This window comes from Chelon labrosus, assembly GCF_963514085.1.
Source record: "Chelon labrosus genome assembly, chromosome: 7".
Taxonomy (NCBI): domain Eukaryota; kingdom Metazoa; phylum Chordata; class Actinopteri; order Mugiliformes; family Mugilidae; genus Chelon; species Chelon labrosus.
Window position 1 is genome coordinate 15919595 of NC_140343.1, and position 22757 is coordinate 15942351.

The window sequence follows — 22757 nt, forward strand, 5'->3', positions numbered from 1 at the left end:
AAGGTTATGGAGAGTACAGATAAAAGTTTTTAATTACGGCTCTGGGTGACTGTTGTTTTAGCACGGTAGTGGATAACACAGCTTGAATAGTGTGATTCACTCTCTGACGAGTTTTTATTTTTATTATTGCCAAAGACCCAGCTATCTCTAAATTCTCAGAGTGTTTTCCACAAAAATAAGTTATCAATTGTAAAGATTGTTTCAGATGTGTTGCTTGCAAGTGCATCATAAAATTTTGTCAATATTCATGACATTTTGGGTGTTTTTATTTAAATTCCATCCAGGGTTGTACTAGTTCATATATGTTTGACAGTATTATTGCCACTGTTGCATGCTCAGAATTGTAATTTAAGTTTAGATTTTTTTATTTTTTTTCCCTCCCTCTGCCAGAGTTTGAAAATGTCAAATCTATCTTTGGACATTAAATGATTTGTGATTACGCAGTAGACTTCTTCTGAGTTTCGTGTTCTTCAATCATCACAGAAGTGGCACCCATCTCGTGATGCAGTTTACTCTGATCTATCCTGTGCAGTTTATTCTGCATTTCATTCATTGTTAAACCACATTGTTTTGTGTTGGCATGTATGAGAAATGAAATACTTTGATTAAGTCGCTGGCGCTGGGCTGGGTCTTTTGTTTTGGAGAGATGAGCTTGTCATCACAGATATGGGATTGTCTCAACTACTGAGATTGCAGTTTGGTTTTGTCGCAAGGTAAACAACTTTTATTACCTGTGTTGTTCTGTTTTCACAAATGAAACCCCCTTTCTATAAAACGTTTTATCTGAAAGATTTCCTGTAAGCAAAATAACATAAATAATTAGATGGTCACATTTTTTTTATGCAGATGAAGAAGTACATGGGTTGACAAGCTATGTGTTTGGCCTTGTACCCCCTACCTCAACCCCTATGGGAATGGTATGGGAAGTAATAGAGCCTGGGTGGGGATTTCGCTGCTTGACACTGGTTGGTCTGTGCCAGCGCTGTGGTTATTTAAGGAATGCTTACTCCCCAGTTTCAGCAGATCACGGGGCACCGCAAGAGATGACCATAACCACTAAGGCCAAAAATGACTCTAAATGTCATGGTGTTCCTCTGTCCTGTGGCAGGGTTACCATAAGTGACCATGTCAACCTTGTGTCACTGCACACCGAGCACACTCCCTGACCTGCTATGTCTTTTTCAAGAGATCACTCAGTGCATCGGTCATGGTTTGGTCTTTGGTCTACAAACATGCTTTGTGTTCATGGCTTTAATCAATATTGGAGCAGTGCAGAGCCTCAAATAGGGTAACATTTTGCCTGGAGTTAAAGGACACATTTTCTGCTCATTTGCACTTAGTTTGCATATAGCCTCCATTTTAAGGACATTATTTCACTTGGTGGGTTTTAATGATAGTGAATAAATACCTAGATTTAACACCTGAAAAATTGCTGTGCAAATACAGAAGACCTGAATTAGGCCAAACCTTGAAGGAATCTCTGTAAACTCAGAACAGGCCTTTCCGTGTTTGAAAAGACCGATTATAAAAGGAGATTCCTCTTTTAATTCGCTAATAACGCAGTCTAGCCTTATGTGTCTTTCTCCCTCAGAGACCAAGTGTTTATTGTTGTCGTTATCAGCCAAGTGAGGATTCTTTAGAAAATAATGCCACGAATAGTTGGGGTCCTTGGCACTGCACATCAGCCATACGCCTCCCTCATGGCATTGCATGATGGAGGAAACTCGGCATCTGAAGTGCCTAAAAGCTTTGCAAAGTACCGAAATACTGCAGTCATTGTAAACTCACTGTACGTTTCATATAACCAGCTTCAGTTACATAATTTAGTTCTGCAGCGATTAAATATTCAGTCGGTGGCCCTAACGTAATGACCCAGAGATATCGTTAACTCTCTGCGGGAGATTCCCTAATTGCCCATCTTCACCTGAAGCCACTAGTAACACCAGGAATGAAAATGATCTTCTGTGTTTGATTGTGTGCAACTCTTTCCCATGAAAGTAGATGCAGTATAAGCATTTTTTGTTTGTTTGTTTTATACCTTTAAGTGCATATCTACTAATTTTATTGATAACAATGTCTGTGCAAATATTAGTAGCCTATTGAAAAGAACACTTCGAGGTGATTTAAAAATTTTACCAGGAATGTAGTCCTTCAAAGCAGGTCTTACCTGTCTTACCAATAGTTTGGAGAGATGAAAAGCTGCCTGCAATTTGGTGTGGGTTGGCGCAACAACTATTTAAGTGGGTTAACAGCATGCATAGTATTCATAGTGTTGCGGTCAAGTTGAAGTTCAGCCCCGTCTCATTTCGCAGCCCAATGCACCTTACCATTCCTGTGTGAACTTCTCATGCACAATATTAACTATTTTGAACCTGCAGCCTTTGCTGGTGTTACAAGTTTAATTTCTTTATTGTATTGTTTAAAACTGCTTTTAATGCACAAGCCATTCAGTTGAAGGTGAATAAGGGAAATTGCCATTTTCCCTTCTTTTGCTTTTTGCTTTTTTTTTTAATTTCTTTTTTGGGCCTGCTTTAAAGCCTGCTGAGTCATCACTTTCACATCACTTTTGTCAGGGCCCCAGATTACTAGAAATCAGCTTTTTGTGGACTTCAATGTTGGTTCAGTTTAATATGTTGGGGGAAGAAGACACATGCTCACGAAATGTGTTTGTTTTCATGAGGTTAGTATATATTGTAAACCAGCGGTGCCCAATACGTAGGTAGTGCAGGTAGATAATGTGCCATTTAATAATAATAAAAAAATAAATAATAATAATTTAGTCTGTCTCCTATCCTCCCTATGGCCTCCCTATGTCGAGCTAAGTAGTTAGCCTTTTTTATATTGACTAAAGAAGGGCTATAAAAATGAGTGGGAGAACTGGACTATGCAACGCTGGCTGACTCTGTTCAGAACATCACAAGCCAAAAAAGTGTGGGCACTCCTGTTGTACACAAATTCAAGAGTGGCATTTCCAAGTAAAAGTCTAATGCGATGTTCACACTGCACTGAGATTCCCAGAGCAGATTATTTTGACAACGCTAGTCTTATTGTAGTTGACAGAGCTGACGTCTTCGTGTGTTGTGTAGCAGATATGTGAGGAAGCAAAACTGTGTCACTCTTTTTAACTACGGGTGTAGCCAACCACACAGCTGTTGTCAGTCTGTATTTATGCATTTGTGCATCTTTTTTTATTCAATGACCATCTCAGTATACGATCAGTGTTCCAGTGTAGCAGTTTTGTTCTTAACCATATTTCCAGTGCTGTTTCATCATGGATGGATGACTTTTTTGAAAATAAAATGACTTTTCAATCATTAATAGTGTCGTGAATGTAACACAATACTGCCAGATGCTGCATGTACTCTTGCAACAATGCTTCCGTTTCAGGCACAAGATCAAACGTAGCTCAGCATTCATTAGATGGAAAACTGACTAAAAGCTTCAAAGGATTGCTTTCTAGTGGTGAAGAGCCAGTTACAGTAAATACACCAACAAGGGGGCCCAATTAAGCCTACATGTGGGCGTGTTACTTCAAACACTGCTGTCACAGCTATTTTAAAGAGGAACACTTGTGCACCACATTTTTACGCAAAGCACATACTCAACAGTGATGCATGCACACCGTGTGTTGAGAGTCGGGACACCCAGTACCATTTCATCCCTGCAGAGTGCACGGCACAAAGTGCTCTTTGCACCTCTGAAATCCTAGACAGGTGGAACATCTCATCAGTGTGACAATGATGCAACCAAACACCTGACAATTTGGGTACCACATCTATACCTGCCATGGCTATTCCTGTGCACATTTACAACAAAACTGTAAGCTGTTAGGATATCATTTAGCCTCAACCTTTAAATCAGTCTTACTTTCAGTGTTTATTTTCCCTGAATCATGTTTCTTATGTTTTTAGCTTTTTTAGAAACTCAAACTCGCATACTATTGTGACAGTATAGCACCTTGCAATTTATCAACAGGCTAGAAACAAATTTCTTTTCAGTAAGGGCTCAGGGAGATTGTGGCTGAGCAGGCGAATCAAGCTGATAAACCTGAGCAAGGTTTGATGCTAGATTTCTAATTGGTTAACAAGGTTTACAAGCTCAAATCTTATTTTTTGGCTTTTTCAGGAGTACACTGGAAACAAAATAAATATACGAACATCTATAGTTCATTGACATATAGGGAAACTTTTGCTGAGGAAGATTATCGAATACATTTAATGGCTGCGGAGTATATAAATGGATATTATCATGAGGTTGTTATACTAACTGGTCCAATCCAGTGTTTAAACAGTTTTTCTTTCGTAAGTAACTTTGAAGTCTCAAAAACTACTGCATTGTTGTTCTGATGTGCAGTTGTGACTATTATTAAGTTATTGTTATCATACTACAAAGACTTTGATTGTAGTATGATTAAAAATGTAGGAATTTGAATGCTATTTGCTATTTGTGTTGTTTATACTCCAGGGAACAGTACAGTCAGTAGGCAGGCTTTTATTTCGTAGGACAAAGACTTGAACAACATTGTCATCAGTTTGTCTCCAGCTGCTTGACTACAAGTCCAAGCTATGTCCAGCTGATCCCTTTTCTGTAGCAGGTTGGCAGCGTGTGGGAACATCCGCGGCCTCGATCCATGGTCAGGACCCATATTCTGTCCCGAAGGTTAGCTCTGTGGAACATTCTGGGCTCGGGTCCCAGAGAATAGTGACATGTCAGCAGCCCATTCAAATGAACAGGCTGAGGGTAGCACTATGTTAGCAGTGCTGGGAGGGGTAGGGGGAGTGCTAAAACCGGTGCTGCGTAAAACATTGCAGGGTTAGACCAGGGCGCGTGGCTCCATGAAAGGCCTGGTGTTCCTGGATAGGCTCTGGGTGTGCAGAGTTCAGGAGAAAATGAAACAGCCATTTGCCGTCAAGACAAAATGAACCAGGAGCCTTATCCTCTCCTCCCTGCCTCCCCTGTAGTCTAATGTCATAGTTTAAGCCAGAAAAGTTTAGGCAAGCAGAACTGCTTTTACAGAGTTGGCTCTTCAAGGTGACGGAGAAGAGTTTGACTTAAGCAAAGCCATATGAGAGATGTGCCAACTTGACATAAAATGTCTTGGAAACACCACAGATCTGTGAAATCATTTGTTCCAAAACTAAAAGTTTAGTATGTGATTTGAATCGACACCATTCAGAAAATTGGGAGTGATATCCAGCCCAAGTCATGTCTACAGTGGTCAGTCAGGTCATGACTATATGCTAGAGGATCTGTGATTTTGTATTTGGGGGGAGGGGTACTTTGAGTTAAGTTCTGCAGCTAGTATGGCACCGTGCTCAGTGGAAATGTTTCAGCATTAAACCGTTAACCATGCAAATGTTTGCTAATTAGCAATAAGAAGAGTAGCCCGGAGGTAGATGGCACTTGTTTTGCAGGTATGTGTCACAAAGCGGTACTAGACAAACTCCTTGGATTAAGGACATGAATGCCTACATGTGATCCATCCATAATAAAATTCATAACGACAAACGGCAACTTCATTGTGGAGCAACAGAAAAAGTCTGTCTTTTATCCAGTAAATACCAGAAAACAAAAAATGTCTGCACGCATCTTGTGCCAGTTCATCTGAGAGCTGTTAAGTCATTTCACAGCATAACTGAGAACATTTGCCTGTTGTTGGTGCCCCAGCAAAACTCAGGGTATCACCAGTCATTGTTGTTAATCCACTGGGAATCATAGATATCTGTACCAGATTTCATGGCACTCCTTCCAATAACTGTTACCAAGTTTCTACAAAAATGTGACCCTGTTGGCAACTCAGAGGATTACCAGTCGTGATCTGTCCTTTGAGGACTGTACATGTCTGTGCACACTTCTGTTAGTCAAACCTGTAATTTGATGTCTGTCCATATGGGTCACCTTGTGTCGGCATACTCTCCTTCACAATAGTTCTCTCGACCAAGCTTGGACCGTTGTCAAACTGTGAAGGAGAGTGAGAGTGAAAGAGAGAGAGAGAGGAGAGAGAAATGGAAACCATGCACACTCGAGAGTGGAAGATTATTTGAAACATAAGGCTTGTAAACATCATCAGAAATTATTACAAGGCACAACCTTAGGTCTAAAGATAGGATATTAAACTAGTGAAATAGTTTACCAAATTTAGCTTGGTGAGATAATTGCCTATGCAATCATTTTGGCCAGAACAGTGAGTATTGTGTTTGCTGTATCTGTATTGTGTGACAATATGTTACCAACACAAAATTTTTACCACTTATCGGAGTAGTGGCAAAATTGGTGAATGTGTCAGAAAGTATTGGTACTTAAGATTTTGCTTAAGTACCAATATGTGTAAATTAATGTTGCAACAGACGTAGTCATTATTTAACCGGTTTTTCAAAAATCAGCTTTGTGGTACTTCCTCTGGGGACGTGAGGCCTCTATGTTCCCCTGCCCAGGTCCAGCAGCCATAACATCAGTCTTGAGTCCAGTTTGGGTGTGCTCCAGGAAATTATCAAGTATCTCAAAATATTTGCGTCCTGATTGACTTTTTAGATTGGCTGTTATAGAGGTCAGAGATCACCTTAACAGCCAATAATAATTGCCGATTGTTCGGAGCACATTCAAACTGACAGCAGCTGGGTGCGTTAAGCTCTGATTTGATTTGCTCTGTGAGTACAAGTTCTTATCCACGTGTTCTCATTTAATGATAAATCATTTAGTCTAGAAAATGATGTCCAAAACCCAAAGATTCAGTTTTGGTGTGAGCCAGACCTGTATCTGAATGAACCCCCAGGAGGTCACCCTTGGGGTTTAATAAAGAGATATTTTGAAGCTCAGCGTGGTGGCTCAGGCCGTCACCGCCTTGGCAGTGCCTCACTCTGAGTAGCTCCTAGCTAATTAAAAAAAATTGGGCAAGGAAGTAGAGCATGAGTAGAGGTGAGGCCGAGAGCTGATAGCTAGGCAGACAACAAGCTACCTGTGACGGCATCCATCTGACAAAACTGAGTGCACCCCTAAGTGAAAATGTCCAGATTGTGCCTCGTGTCAATATTTTGTGTGGCCACCATTATTTTCCAGCACTGCATTAACTCTTTTGGGCATGGAGTTCACTAGAGCTTCACAGGGTGCCACTGGAATCCCCTTCCACTGCTCCATGACAACATCATGGAGCTGGTGGATGTTAGAGACTTTAAGATCCTCCACCTTCCGTATGACGATGTCCCACAGATGCTCAATACGGTTTAGGTCTGGAGACATGCTTGGCCAATCCATCACCTTTTCCGTCAGTTTCTTTAACAAGGCAGTGTTTGTCTTGGTGGTGTGTTTGGGGTCGTTATCATGTTGAAATAATGCCGTGCGGCCCAGTTTCCGAAGAGAGGGGATCATGCTCTGCTTCAGTATGTCACAGTACGTGTTGGCATTCATGGTTTCGTCAATGAACTGTAGCGCCCCAGTGCTGACAGCACTCATGCAGCCCCAAACCATGACACTCCCACCACCATGCTTCACTGTAGGCAAGCCACACTTGTCTTTGTACTCCACCCCTGGTTGCCGCCACACACGCTTGACGCCATCTCAACCAAAGTTGAGTTTATCTTGGTGTCATCAGACCACAGGACATGGTGCCAGTAATCCATGTCCTTAGTCTGCTTGTCTTCAGCAAGCTGTTTGCGGGCTTTCTTGTGCATCGTCTTTAGAAGGGGGTTCCCTTCTGGGACGACAGCCATGCAGACCAATTTGATGCAGTGTGCGGCGTATGGTCTCCAGGCTGACCCCCCCACCCCTTCAACCTCTGCAGCGCGCACTCAACTTCTTTGGTCGACCACGGCGAGGCCTGTTCTGAGTGGAACCTGTCCTTTTAAACCTCTTTATGGTTTTGGCCCCCGTGCTGCAGCTCAGTTTCAGGGGGTTGGCAATCTTCTTATAGCCTAGGCCATCCTTATGTAGAGCAGCAATTCCTTTTTTCAGATCCTCAGAGAGTGCTTTGCCATGAGGTGCCATGTTGAACTTCCAGTGACCGGTATGTGAGATCGATAACAAAAAATTTAACACAGCTGCTCCCCATTCACATCTGAGACCCTGTGACACTAACAAGGCACATGACACCGGGGAGGGAAAATGGCTAATTGGGCACAATTTGGACATTTTCACTTGGGGGCATACTCACTTTTGTTGCCAGCGGTTTAGACAATAATGTGTTGTTGAGTTGTTTTGAGTGGACACTGTTATACGAGCAGTACACTGACTGCTTTACATTGTGTCATATCTTCAGTGTTGTCCTGTGAAAAGATATACTGAAATATTTACAAAAATGTGAGATACTGCGTGTATATACTGCAAACTGTAGTTTCTGTTTCAAAGCTTGAGAATGAAAATTAATTGAAAGTAAAAGTGTTGCTCAGCTCTTGTGTTATCAGAAGTGTCATCTGGCAGAGAAAACCTCAGCAATCGGAAGGAACGTTTCAGTGTGATACAAACAGTTCTCACAGATGTGAGAGATTTGTGCTGGTAAAGCCTTGATGGATGGGAAGTAAACACTGAACCAAAACTGGAATTGGTTTCTGGTAAATGACAAAAGCAAATGGTTCCTGGTAGTAAACTTGGCCTGCAGAAATGGGTTACACATGGTACAAAAATGATAGACCGGTTCTCTAAATGATGCAACTTTAATGTGGCCCTCGGCACATGCCTAAAAGCTTCAGCATACAGCCAGTTATTTGTTGTTCTTTTTCTCATTTAACTATTTAAAATCCACACAAACCTGTGTGATCTTTCTTGGAAAATAAAATGATTATCATAATGTGTTTACCGTGGGGGGAAAAAAATGTTAAAACCTTTGTTTTCTGTTTTTTGCAGGTCCTGTCTTCACGACCGTTGATCAGATTTAATGGAAACCAAGGGGTAAGAACATATTCCCTTCATCCCACTTTCTATCTGCATGCTACAGTTTATGTTAACGGGGATTTTTCATACAGTATCACTACAGTTTTTTTTTTCTCAGATGTGCTTTCTGAATGACAGCAATTTTAAAATTGAACCTTGATAAAGACATGCAACACACATCAGATTTTAAGAGTACATTCATACACCAGCTGACACGCGCAGAGATTTCAACATGTGTCATCTGCCTTTCTCCTCCTGCGTGACACTTCAGCGTCACGTTTTAAAGTGTCTGCTTTAGAAATCGGCAAGAAAGATGCTGGCAAAGCTGTCCTAAATTTAATGATGTCCTTTTTGCCATCGTGTCATGTGCAGCGTCAGCAATGCTTGACCTTAATGCACGTCTGTCAGGCCTCTTCAGGCAAGCCTCTCCTGCTGCTGGCGACACAGTTGGGTTTGTTTTGCTTTACCTCTTAAAAATGCCAAATGACAGTTTGACCCCACAACATCTCTTGCATGGCAGAAAAAAATACACTGAAGCCGCTGTCAGAGTCAGGTCCACTGGCTTTGTTCTTCATAAGTTATTATATAGTCGGATAAAAGCAGGATCATGTTCTACTCTGTGTCAGCACACTCATGTTTCTGCCCATAGTAGAAACCTTGGCCATTTGATCTTAATGCATTTCTCTCTGTTAGACTTCTCCGGAATGCAGCACATTGTTGAGAGTTGTTGTTTTTGATGCTCTCGTGCTTCAGAGGTTTTTAAAAATCGGAACGATTCGTACGCGCAGCATTACTGCATATGTTTCATAAAGCAAGTAAATAAATTAGCAGTTAAGTAAACAGAAAGTATTCAGAGCTGACTGTGTTTATATTGCTGGTATTCACGCTTGCAGCAAAGCTAAATCCACCCCTACCTGCTGCTGCCTGCCTTCCTTATTTACTGTAATAATGAATTCGCAAGATTGGCAAAGCGTAGAAACTACACAGAGTACTAATAAGATAGGCAGCAGATTTGTTTTGTATTTTAACGTCTTAGAATGTGGACCAAGGATCCTGCCTCTTTTTATGCAGCTGGTACCTGCTTGTGTACGATCACAACAAAACTCAAACATGAGTGCGAGTATTCCCTATATCAGCAATTAGCCGTCGCCACAAAGACAATAAATGCTCTCACACTCGCAAGCATTCTCTGCACAGGCAACTGCTTCCGGCAAGGGCAAAAGGCAGGCTTAACAAGTGTGAGCCTGCCCAGCCTGACATGCATAGACGGTCTTTTTGCGCTTCTGTACTGACAAGCTTCAGGTTGGATTGACATTGGATTGGCCTGCTGCGTCCAAACATTGTATTGGTAATACATCAATGTCATTATGTCAACAAGGTCACAATGCTCACTAGAGGAATCGTTTCTAGCGTTTTCATTACAAGCACACACGGAAAAATATAACCCGTCGATACACAAGCGGTTAACTGACATGTCAGAAACCCATGGACACACAACATCAGCCCACATCTCATCCTTCCCAGACCTCAACACAGGTTGTTGCTTAGGCTATTCACTGAAAACATTTCATCCCTCCCGGTACACCTGCTTTCCAAATACCAAATTCCGATTGCATCATATTTTCTTCATTGTCCGTCCCTGTCAGTTATTGGACATGATCATTGGTGTAGCCCAGTTCTGTCAATTCTGCATTTTACAGTAGAAGTTGTAATTTCAGATAGCCTCTCTTGGCAACATGTTTTTATTGAGTGTTAACAAAATGCCGGGAGTGCTTTTCATTCTGCAACAACCTCCTCTAGCTGTCTTTGCGCTCCTGATGCTTCCTTCCTCCTGTCAATATTTCTGTGTAGAACTGGGATCTGTGCACTGCCAAACACTGGAGCCAGACTCCATCTTTCACTCGCTGCTTTTCCACCAAGTGCAATTCTTTTACAATTTTTATAAGAATCCTTTTGATTTCCACCAACATGTCTGTTCTGGGAAGCTGACTTTTTCTATGTAGCCGGATAAATATATAAGAATGCAGAAAGATGGTCGTCAGCTGGCCTTAAATCGCCTCCTTTTTATAGCCATTGAAATGTGTTGAACAAATAGAGGTTGCACACGCATGTCACAGATACACTTGCTGTTTATTATCTGATCATTTCAGGCTATTAAAAGTAATGAAATGTATTGATGCAACGGCCTACCTCGAGGGGAAAAAATCTGTTACTGTTGAGATGAGAATCCTAGTCAGAAGTGTGAAAGTGGCTGAATTACAGAACAGATGGCCTGGCTGTCACAACGAGAACCCACATTCATTCACTCACATTCATTCATCTGGTGCTGCTTTCTCTGAGCGCTGACAAAGTTTGCACATACACGCGCACCTTTTAGAAAGGAGAGACTAAAAACGGTTGGTTTGACACCTTTTGATTTGTGTTTCTAAAAACACAAACATGCGCTGCATAAAAAAAAAAAAAAATAATGAAATAATAATTCCTCCTTGCAGTCACATTTTCATATTATGTGTGTAGCTCTGTCATTTGGTACAGTTTGGGGATTTGTGAGCTGTGATTCATACTATACTCATGTTGTTTGCCTATGGAGTTGATCTTTACCTATTACTCTGAACTGCTGTTTGTTTCTGATTTGCTCTTTCTCTGACATTGCACAACTTATCCAGGCAGCATCTTCCGTTCTAATTGACAACATTGAAATTTAGGTTTTTATTAAGAGTATTATAAAGACTGGTGACATTTTCCAAGCTGATCTGTGGAACGTTTGTGGAAGTGTAGTCCATTTAGAACTGAAGAAGCTGCTTGGATGAGTGGAGAAACAAGCCCAGCTGCCTTTGTTTTAGCTTTGTTTTTTGGATATCCCCTGAACTAGATGATTGGGAATCTTTGCAGACATATTGCCAACATCGGTTGTAGATTCTGAAGTGTGGTGACACTAGTCAAGCTTGTGAACAACAGTTTAATCTGATTTGAACTAGGAGGAAGATGGCAAGAAAACTCTCTGGATGACTTGAAAAATCAGCCGTTTTCTCTTGATCTCTCCATGTTGTTGATGTTCTTGCATTTTCTTATTTTTTTTACTGCCACATACAACATTTTGTCAGACATACAGCATTTCCTCTATTCAGCACTAGATTGTGTCAACAAATTCACAGTGAAGATTTTTCCACAATGTTTTTAGGGTCATTAATTCGGACTGCTGACATTGTGTTGTTATCTCGGCGTGTCAGAGACTCTCTGACTGACTTGATTCCTCTTTTGCTGGTCTTTGCTCCTTTCCTCGCCCCTCGCCTTGGAAAGAGAGGCCAGACAAAGTGCGTGGGGGTTGGCCCGCTTTAAGAGCCCCAGCTTGAAAAGCGGTATTGTTTTCTAAATGCTATGCAGAGATAGATGAGACTAGCGGCTGCAGAACAAGCTGGTGATGGACAGCCCGTTGAAAATGCACTTCTCTCCGTGTGCTTTTCTGCTTTTTTTTGCACTACTCTGTTTGTCTGGGCTCTGAGACTACCGCCTCTCGAATCTCTGAGAAAGACTTGTGTGGACGGTTTTTAATTTGCAATTTAAACTTATTAACTATGCTTTAGATTTAGTCTTTATTTAGAGGAAACAGTATTTAAGGTTAACAAAGAAATGTGAGCTTGATGTTACAGTATCTGCATATGCATTACTCCTGTTTGTGCTGTATGAAGTTCTCCGGACAAACTAGAACCACTTGTGCTTTTCAGATCTTTACGATGTACAAGTTCATGGGGTATAGAATAAATTAATGTTATGATGGTTGTGCTTGAATTGAGACATTCACAGACACGGACACATATCATCATAGCAATAAAGCTGCAAAACTGCACACATTTAACCTCATGGATCTGGTCCTGATCAAACTTTTTATAATATTATAATATTGCATTAAGCCCTGCGATAAACTGGCGACCCGTTCAGGGCGTAACCCGCCTCTCGCCTGATTACAACTGGGATAGGCTCCAGCCCAGACAAAGTGGTTAAAGAAGATGAATGAACGAATGAATGAATATTGCATTAAATCATTTTTCAGAAAATAGTCACTCAAAGTGTACACATATTCCTTTAGTAGTCCAGATGCACTGTAGACACACTCACTAATGACAAACAAGGTTGCATGTAATGGATCATCACTATCCACCATCCATTTCTTTAGAAACTGTGCTCTTTCATGGATGAGTAAGTTGCCGTATACGCAGAGTGGTTTCAACACTCATACGTTAAAACCGGAGCCCAAGCCATTTGGTGTGGAGGAGCCTCTTTTCACTTTTTCATTCTCCACAGTGTGAGTCAGTGAGTCAACTGAGTCACTCCCCTGTGCGCCGCCTTTCACTCGGTTCCTCTGCATCTTAATTATATCTGAATTCACACAGTCTCCCTGCGTCCTCTGTCTTTTCTTATAAACGAGATACATGTTTTTTATAAGTCAAATGTATAATTGACGAAAAGCAGCTTTTATAATTCCATGTGTTTATGTCAACAATATTTCTTCAACCTGAAAAACATATATTTTTACATGGATGCCAAGTGAAATGATCCAATAATATGTGTAATTCATCACATGACACGCCCGTCTGACTGCTGTGCAGTGTCATTGTGCTGGAAATATTGTGCAAGGGGAAGATGTTTTTTTCCAAACTTTGACTACACAGAATTCGTTAAGTAGAACTAGCGTTTACCCCACTTGGGGCAAAGAAGGTATTAATTCTAGCCAGAGAAAAGCAACCAGATCGAGCTTGGCCAGGGTTGCTAATATTCTCCTATTGATCAGATTATTAAAGGTTTTCACTACACCCCTCAATCCAATTGAATATTCCTCCCAAACAAGCCAGTCTGTTCTCAATAAGGAGGTTACATGATGCGTTTTCAGTCTGATTGGGATGTTATTCAGATTATTAGCTGGATCCATGTAAACATAGCAACACTTGAGCCTCTTTTTCACAGACAAACATTTCATGTTCTCAAACTGCCATGTTATGTATCGTATACCACTAATGCGTCTTAGTTTGGGTGTAGCTGGTACCTTTGCAGTCTCCAGCAACATTCGCAATGCTCCTTATTCTGGATTATGCCTTGTTTGTTTGGCATAGAGAGTGTGTTTTTCTTTGTCTGTTTGCCGTTGACCATGTTTTATTGTAGAGATAAAAGTGAATATGTAGATGATGGTGTAACAACATCGGCTATCCTCCCTCCTTGTTTCTAGCGCCGACTTCCAGTAGCTTCATGTGTTGTAGGCCTTAGTGAAGGATGCTGTTTAGGTGTAGTGCCTGTTGTGCAAGGGACAGGTCGGCGCAACATTACAAGTACTGAATGTTCTTGCTCTTTATTATTAATGTTTAGGTATCAGGTTACCCAGAGATGGCTGGAGATGGATTGGTATCTCGGTAGTGGTTCAGGATGTCCTCTGTGATGGGTTCAGAAATGTTTTTCTACTCCCGCTGACACGCTTTCATCACCTCCTGCAATGATAAATAAGTGTGAACTTACCAACGCATCATCATTTCCACCATGCAATGTTGTGTTCTGGTGCAAACGTCTCGTAATTGAGATAAAGCAGATTATGTAAAATACACTATATTAGGATATACACCCGTACTATGATAGTTTATATCACGACTTGAACGACGTTTTAAGTTTTCATGTGTGTTTGGAAGACCAGGGTACAGTCAGGTCACACATCACTTCCGGCACTGAGGAAAAAGCCACAGACTAAGATTATGATCTAGTTAGGTCTGTTCTCTAGCGATGAATTGCTCCCTAAGCTGGCGATCCAAAACTAACCGGTAACTTGGCTAATTTCTGTAATTTACTGGCTCAGTGTGATGATCAGTCTTGGTTATTAGCCCTCTGAATGGATTTAATCTCATTCTAAACGTACTTTTATTGGCGATTGCTGTCCAGGGTCGTTAAATCAATTCTTCCTTTAATTTACTGGCTAAAGAAACGATTTTGAGGAAGAATCCGAAATGTGCTAAGGCAAGGTTTCAGTGTCTACACATGTTTTTTTGCTTCCTCTTTCACCCTGCTCTTTAAGATTACCAAAATACTTCTTTGCACTGCATTAAGAGCATCACACTTTTTCAAACGGCTCATTTTAGTTGTGCAACGTCTATTTTAAAATAAGAAAGCAGCATTTGATTCAGTTGTCAGTTGTCAAAACATTGCTTCCATTTAAACAGCCATTCTAACCCAAGGTTAAAGTGTCCAGCCGCTTGCCTATGATTAGATGTTTGTCGGGTTTAGCAGCTAAGGCTTGACGGTGGTTAGCTCCACTTCCTCCGCAGTCTTTAAAAAGGAACACCTGTAGTGCTGGACGAAGGTAATTATAGGGTTGAAACGGGATATGCATAACCGTGTCAGGAGCCACAGACTGCAGAAATACCTGTCATAGATCTTCTGCTACAGTAATTTAACGGTTTCCTCAATTACATGTTGGGAATGTGATTAAAACACTGCAGTGCTACATATAAGCTGGAAGAAAGACGAGGTTGTGCACTTAGATGTGTTTTATTTTCAGTGTTTTTTGATTTTCCCAAGAAAAAGCCTGACGCCTACTCACTGCTTTGCCTAGGCAGGGCCTAGTTTTCAAGGTGCACCGTGTTGATATCTGCAATCTACAAATATTGAGTAGAATACTAGCAGCACAGAAGTCTGTAGTCTGTCTGGGGAGTAACATTTTTTTTAAGAAGGTAATAAAATGCAGGTCTAAAAAAAAAACATCATGCACAGATATTTGTTTTAGAAATCCTCAAGCATTTAGATCTAATGCTGATTTAATGTGTTGGTGTTTTTGTCTTCAACAGAAAATCTCAATACCACGGCCAGAAAATTCCAGTGAACTGCAAACCTTTACTTTCTACCTGTCGAATGTGGGCAGAGATAACCCCCAGGGCAGCTTCGACTGCATCCAGCAGTTCATCACCAGGTGAAAGCAAACACAGAATCACATTCAGTGCTTCTTTCTCCTTGATCGTAGTCTTTTCTTACTCTTATTTGGCTTTTGTGAAAATACTCATTTGCTGCTTTGTAATGTCAAATACACATAATTAATAATGTGACTGATTACCTTTTTAAGCTCCGTGCATATAATCAGCACTCTTTGCAGTTAAATTTCCTAATGAGTGTTTTCAGGCAGGCAATCTGTTTGTTTGACATAATTATGACCTGAGGTTAATGACCAGGCCTCTCAGTTAAAAGCTTTACAGGCACCACTGACGAACATAATGGGGACTTTGGCTCCAAGAAGCAGTTACAAAATGGAAAGATGAAACTCTAAGGTTTAAGGGCTGTACAAATGGTAAATGATGTTGTCCTGGTCAAACATGAAAAGGGGATACAGCCCAAGTGGCGTGCAGTGTTCAGCCGATATACCATTAATAGGCTTTAATGTTAATAACCTAGTATTTGTCTAATCTGATTTATTGAACAGGAAAGTTTTTTCAGATTTTGCACAGCTGCTAAATAAGACAGGAACGGTCCAGAAATGTGCCGTGGCAAAGCTATTACCTATACCTATATATATATATATTATTATATAGGTATTAGCTACTACTACTGACTAAAACACTAAAATACACATCAAATAAATTTCATGAATGATTTCTGTCACTTTAGTTAGCTAATATAACGCTGATGAATGTTCAAATGACAATTCTTTAGATAAGTTTTGTTTTAGTTATTTGACGCTATAGAAACATGATGTGACATAATGGCGACCACCAGCTGCCATGCCATCCGCTCTGTAAAGTGGTCTCGTTGTTAAAAATAAATAAATAAGTACAGTGTATAATCCAACGTTTCCTTGTAACTGGTGGAGGTAGAGCAGAGCGTAGTATTAACTTAACAAAAACACGTGCGAGTCAGGTGAAAGTGCGGTCGGGTCATCGATAACGTGGCTTCTCATGGCTCCGCGTGGCTCCACTCTCGGACCGTACTGCACAGATTCTGGCTCCAGAGTTGTAAGATGCCGCTGTCCATATCCCCGGGAGAATAGCGTCAGTTTGGCCAATACAGGGAACTGGGGGCACATTATCCATATTTATACAGTCTATGATTTGAACTCTTAATAATTTAAATGATCAGCTAGAAAAGACACAAGCCCAGTGACCTTAATCGTTTTCTGTAACCCTAACATATACGCAAAATGCTGACTGAATCGACTGAAAGCCACCAGATGTCCGTGGCGAAGAGGAAGTAGAAAGACAGAAGGAGGAACAACGAGGATCTTGTGCTTCTCTGTCAAGTTTCTGACCCCATTATCCTACAAGTATTTTTAACAAGTGGGTCAGGTGGAGTTCATTTGAATCTCTGACTGGATCCTAATCAGCCTAAAGTTGCAGCCTAGAACCCAAAATGACAGAGCTGGGCTTTCACTGACTGTGCCACCGCCATCTAATTTTCTGCCAAATCCTCATCAAAGTGGAGGGGAATCAAAGAGAACCGGAAAGTCGGGAAAGAATGGGATTCGATGCGGCAGTGAGTCGTACTGTGGGAAACCACAGTTGGATGGAAATTGAAAAAATAATAGTTGTCCCCTCAGGGGATTTAATGGATGTTAGGAGTGTGCAATGGAGAGATGGGCTATGAAGTTAATACTCTGAATCAGTACTGATGAATTTAGATTTAGTGCTATAAAATTGTATTCTCTAAAATGAAATGTGATTGCCGGATATCAAATAACTGTCATATAAAAGTCATTTCCTTTCAGTTTTTTCCTCTTTAAGGCTTCTGTTCACTCTCCCTCTACGTCCTCTCACACCATTTCCTCTTTGTTTTGGCAGTGAAGGGAGCATTCAGCTGGACTGTTTGGGTGGGATCCAGGACAAGATCACAGTATGTGCCACAGACGACTCCTACCAGAAGGCCAGGGAAAGTATGGCCCAAGTTGAGGAGGAGACTCGGAGTAGGAGTGCCATCGTCATCAAGCCTGGGGGAAGATACGTAGGTGAGGAGACATGATACGACACAGGATGAGGTCATTTTCTAACTGGCTGGTGAGAAGAAATATTTCCAGTGTGTTAACAGGCTGGACCTCACTGAAGGAATCCCTCGACCATACAAACTCCCATATGGCACTTCCTCAATGGTCCAAAATATAATCCACCACATTACACGCTAATGTTCTTTGTTCTAAACCACTGTGAATATAATTCAAACACAAAGAGGTAGAAATGTCTCAGACATAACTCATCCGCTTCCTGACGACCTGCACTGTAACACACAGCATGCTACAGTTGCAGCAGAATGCCACAGGAGCCTTGCCTCATTGCCTGTGAAGAAAGAAATCTATTGTAAGCCTATTCACTGTGGAAAAAAATGTTTAGTCCTCGTGTGCTGTGGAACCAAACGGTGTATTCGTCTCACTAGATGACCTGAAAAAAACGTTGTCAGTGGGAGCCGGCCATAATTACTGGTGTTTGCGCTGAAAGTTGGTAAGTTGGTGTGTGGCAGCAGTAAAGATCAGTTCACAGTCCGTTATTTTTGAGTCAGTCATCAGAAACTTCTCGCTGCCGTCACCTTTAACTGACTTAAAAGATGCTGACAGAAATGACTATATTTGTTTTGAGGTCACTTGTCGTTTTCTTCTTAAGAAAATAAGCACAAAATGTCACATGAGTCATATTGTAGCAGTGCAGTATACTTGACTGACCTAATCTTCATAAATGGAAAATAAATGAACTGTAAAATGAACAAACAATTTTTTTATTTAAGGATTTACACTCTTGTCCCAGACAACCCATCCATACCTCACCAGCCAGAAAGAAGGAAAAATTATGTCACATTTACATAGCAAATTGAAACTTAAGGTCATTGTCAATAGCAAAATGTGTATTTTCTTAACACACGACACTGTTTATTTTGAAATCCACCTGACCTTTTCCCTTATTTCTGTAACTCCTCCCAGGTAAGAAGGTTCAGATCCGGAAACCGGCACCTGCCCTCTCAGATATCGCCCCCCTACGGAGGACATCTCGGCCTGTCATCATCTCTAGTAGTACACTAAAGAAAAGCACGACTCAGCACAGGCCGCTCCGAGATCGCCTCATACACCTGCTGGCCCTCAAGCCCTACAGAAAGGCTGAGCTGATCCTCAGGTTGCAGAAGGATGGCCTCTTGCCATTAGACAAAGACTCCCTGGACACCCACCTGCAACAGGTTACACCCTTAGTAGTTTCACTCACTAAATCTCCCAATGGAGTTAACCCAGCAGATTATCTAGATGAATCTAGCAGACTCACCCATGGTTCTCATTGTTTTCCTAGGTTGCAAACCTGAATGGGAGAGAAAACACCTTCACATTGAAGGACTTTTTGTATAAGGAAGTTCAGAATGACTGGCCTGGCTACACAGAGGGAGACCAGCAGCTTCTCAAAAGAATTCAGTTCAGGTATGTCGGAGATGAGAAATATGATGTTTGTGTGTGTGTGTGTGTGCTTTGTTACGACCATGCTTACGTCACTCAACTGTCCTCTAAGAGGTCATGTCTTTTTCTGCTGAACACTGATGTTGTGAGTCAGCGCCAGATTAGCTGATTTTACGGTTTACAATTTTATTCTTTTTAGGTGACATGGCATACCGACATTTTTTTTTTAAACTGACTTTATTAACAGGAAATAAGAAAATAGGTACTAGCCTCCTATTGGATAATTACTTCATGGGTGATCATCTTTCAGCTGTCAACAAGTTATTTAACCCCAACTGATGCAATGAGTAGCTTCTTATTTCCTAAACAACCATGTTGAAAGACACATCCCGTGGTCGTGGGAAAGATGTTAGTCTGTTTGAGAAGGGACAAATCATTGGCATGCATCAAGTAGTGAAAACATCTAAGGAGACTGTAGAAACTACTAAAATTTGGTTAAGAACTGTCCAATGCATTATTAAAAACTGGAAGGATAGTGGGGAACCATCGTCTTAAAGGAAGAAATGTGGTTGGAAAAAAATCCTGATTGATCGTGATTGGCAATCACTCAAGTACTTGGTGAAATCGGATCTGAGAAAAACAACAGTAGAACTCAGGGCTATGTTTAATAGTGAGAGCATAAGAACATTTTCACACATACAGTGCGATGGGAACTCAAGGGATTGGGACTGAACAGCTGTGTAGCCTTAAGAAAACCACTAAACAGTGAGGCTAACCGGAAAAAAAGGCTTCTATTTGCTAGGGATACTCCGGCTTCCTCCCACCATCCAAAGACATGCTCCTTAGGTTAACTGGTGATTCTAAATTGGCCGTGGGTGTGCACGTGAGTGTGAATGGTTGTCTGTCTCTCTGTGTTAGCCCTGCGATAGACTGGCGACCTGTCCAGGGTGTACCCCCACCTCTCGCCCGATGCTATGATCTGGGGTTGCTGCAGTTGCTCAGGTCTAGGTTCAGCAACATTATGTGTCCAAAGAATGAGGTCAGCTGACTACCTGAATATACTGAATGACCAGGTTATTACATCAATGGATTTTTTTTCTTCCCTGATGTTCACGGGCATATTCCAAGATTGCCAGGATTCATGGGGTTCAGATTGTGAAAGAGTGGTTCAGGGAGCATGAGACATCATTTTCACACATGGATTGGCCACCACAGAGTCCAGACCTTAACCCCATTGAGAATCTTTGGGATGTTCTGGAGAAGGCTTTGCACAGTGGTCAGACTCTCCCATCATCAATACAAGATCTTGATAAAAAATGAATGCAACAATTGATTGAAATAAATCTTGTGACATTGCAGAAGCTTGTCGAAACAATGCCACAGTGAATGTGTGTTGTAATCAAAGCTAAAGGCGGTCCAATGAAATATTGGAGTTTGTGGCCTTTTTTTTTTTTTTTTTTTTTGGTGACAACTTCTTTTTTTGGCCAGGCAGTGTATTTAGTTGTATAACCACTGTTTCTGAGAATTGCTTTACATCTGTGTTGCATGGAGTCGACCAACTTCTGGCACCTGTGAACAGGTATAACAGCCCAGGACAGTTGGACTACATCCCACATTTCTCGGTTTTGCCTCAGAAACAGCATTTCTGTTTCTCACCCCACAAATATTCTATTGGATTATTAGGGTCTGAGGATTGGGCTGACCACTCCATAATTTTAATCTTGTTGGTCTGAAACCAAGATGATGCTCACTTACTTGCGTATTTGGGGTTGTTTTCTTTCCGAAACACCAATTTCAAGGGAATTTCCTCTTTGGCATAAGTTCACATAACCTCTTCAAGTATTTTTAAATATTTAAACTAATGCATGATCCCTGGTATGTGGTAAATAAGCCCGACGCCATAGTACGGGAAACACCTTCATATCATGATACTTGCGTCACTGGCTTCATGATGTACTGTGGCTTGAATTCAGTGCTTGGGGGTCGTCTGACAAACTGTCTGTGGCCCTTAGACCCAAAAAGAATCTTGCTTTCATCAGTCCACAAAATGTTGCGCCATTTCCCTTTAGGCCAGTGAATGTGTTCCTTGGTAAATTGTAGGCGTCTTCTAATTGTTACAGTACTCATGGGTAACTTTAGACCTTCTTTGATCTCCCTGGAGCTGGTCATTAGCTGAGTCTTTGCCATTTTGGCTATTCTTCGAATCGTAGTTTTCCGTTTTCTGTCTGGTTTTGGTTGTAGGTATACAGTATTTGAGATCGCTTTGACTTAGCAGCCTATCATTTTCTGCACTTCTTTATATGTTTTCACCTCTCTAGTTAACTTTTTAATCAAAGTACACTGTTCTTCTGAATGATGCCTGGAACAACTCAGTTTAGAAATGTACTATAACCAGCATGTGCAACATTTGCTGCCTTCGTCCTTGAATAGCGGCCACCTGTTTGACGGTAAATGTATTTTTTCACAGAATAAATTACCTCACCAATTGAACTCCACACTGCTTTTATTTTGAACGCAGCCCTTTCAATTAGTGATTAAATTACACAGAATTAGCAGCATGCATGTCATGATTGTTGGGTCTGTTGATTTCGTATTGCTCTACTACACCCATTAGTAAATGTGTTGCCATCTAGAAATATCATTTCTACCAAAAACAGTGTATGATCTGGTTAGTGACGTATGTAAGGCTGTGTTGGAATGAATTCTTAGGTGTCTGGCATCATGTAAGTATTCATGTGCAAGACTGTTTGTACTTATTAGAGTTTTAGATGTCATTACGTGCCCCCAGGAAAATGTCTTGTGGATAAATTACCACTAAATTTCATCTATGTTTGTATTTGTTGACACCAGTGGCTGCTGGCCTACTTCCCAGTGGAAAAATCTGGTTTATCGGGATCTGTGACGCTAAGGAATTGCAAGCTCCTAACTACCTTCTATATATAGAGCAGGCAGCAATGCCCAGTGTTCAGTTTGTATTTACATAATAAACCTAAGAATGGTGCCTATTGTCCACGATAAGCATAGTGGTGGCACGACAATTGAGGGCAGTCTGAATGTTAACACTCAGAGTGACCAGAAGAATAGAAATGCAAAGAAGTGCAATAGTCCTGCAAGATATACAGTATGTTGCATAAGAAATGTCCAGCTATTGTTGAGATCACAACTTGTTAGATGTCTCGGGTTTCTTGTATTTTGTCATTTACGCAACAAAAACCATAAGTACAATAACACAAGCATTCATCTTGTCACCAATTAAATGCTTCACAAAGTGTTCGTTTTATATATGTGTGTATGATATGTGATTGGTTTACTTTACTTCACATCCACACATGCATCCTTTTTGTGTCCCTGAACTTTGAGCTCTGTTTGGGAGTTTATCAGCTGGTGGAACAACCGATAGCCTCCCACCTAATGCCACCTCCCCCCTTCCTGGCTCCCAAACAGTTTGGAGCGAATGCAGCCAGTCACGCAGGAGTAGCACAGCAACATGATGCAACAGTGTTCCAGCACATGC

The 22757-nt window shown here is 41.2% G+C and overlaps 1 protein-coding gene across 1 annotated transcript in view; it reads left to right on the top strand.

Annotated features, from left to right (window-relative positions):
- ell (elongation factor RNA polymerase II) overlaps window positions 1-22757 on the top strand; it is a 32838-nt gene that overhangs the window by 4415 nt on the left and 5666 nt on the right. The window contains exons 2-6 of the mRNA XM_084549124.1: window positions 8836-8880; window positions 15684-15805; window positions 17661-17824; window positions 18785-19035; window positions 19143-19267. Of these exons, the coding sequence (XP_084405250.1) occupies window positions 8836-8880; window positions 15684-15805; window positions 17661-17824; window positions 18785-19035; window positions 19143-19267 (707 nt within the window). The remainder of the gene's footprint in view (window positions 1-8835; window positions 8881-15683; window positions 15806-17660; window positions 17825-18784; window positions 19036-19142; window positions 19268-22757) is intronic.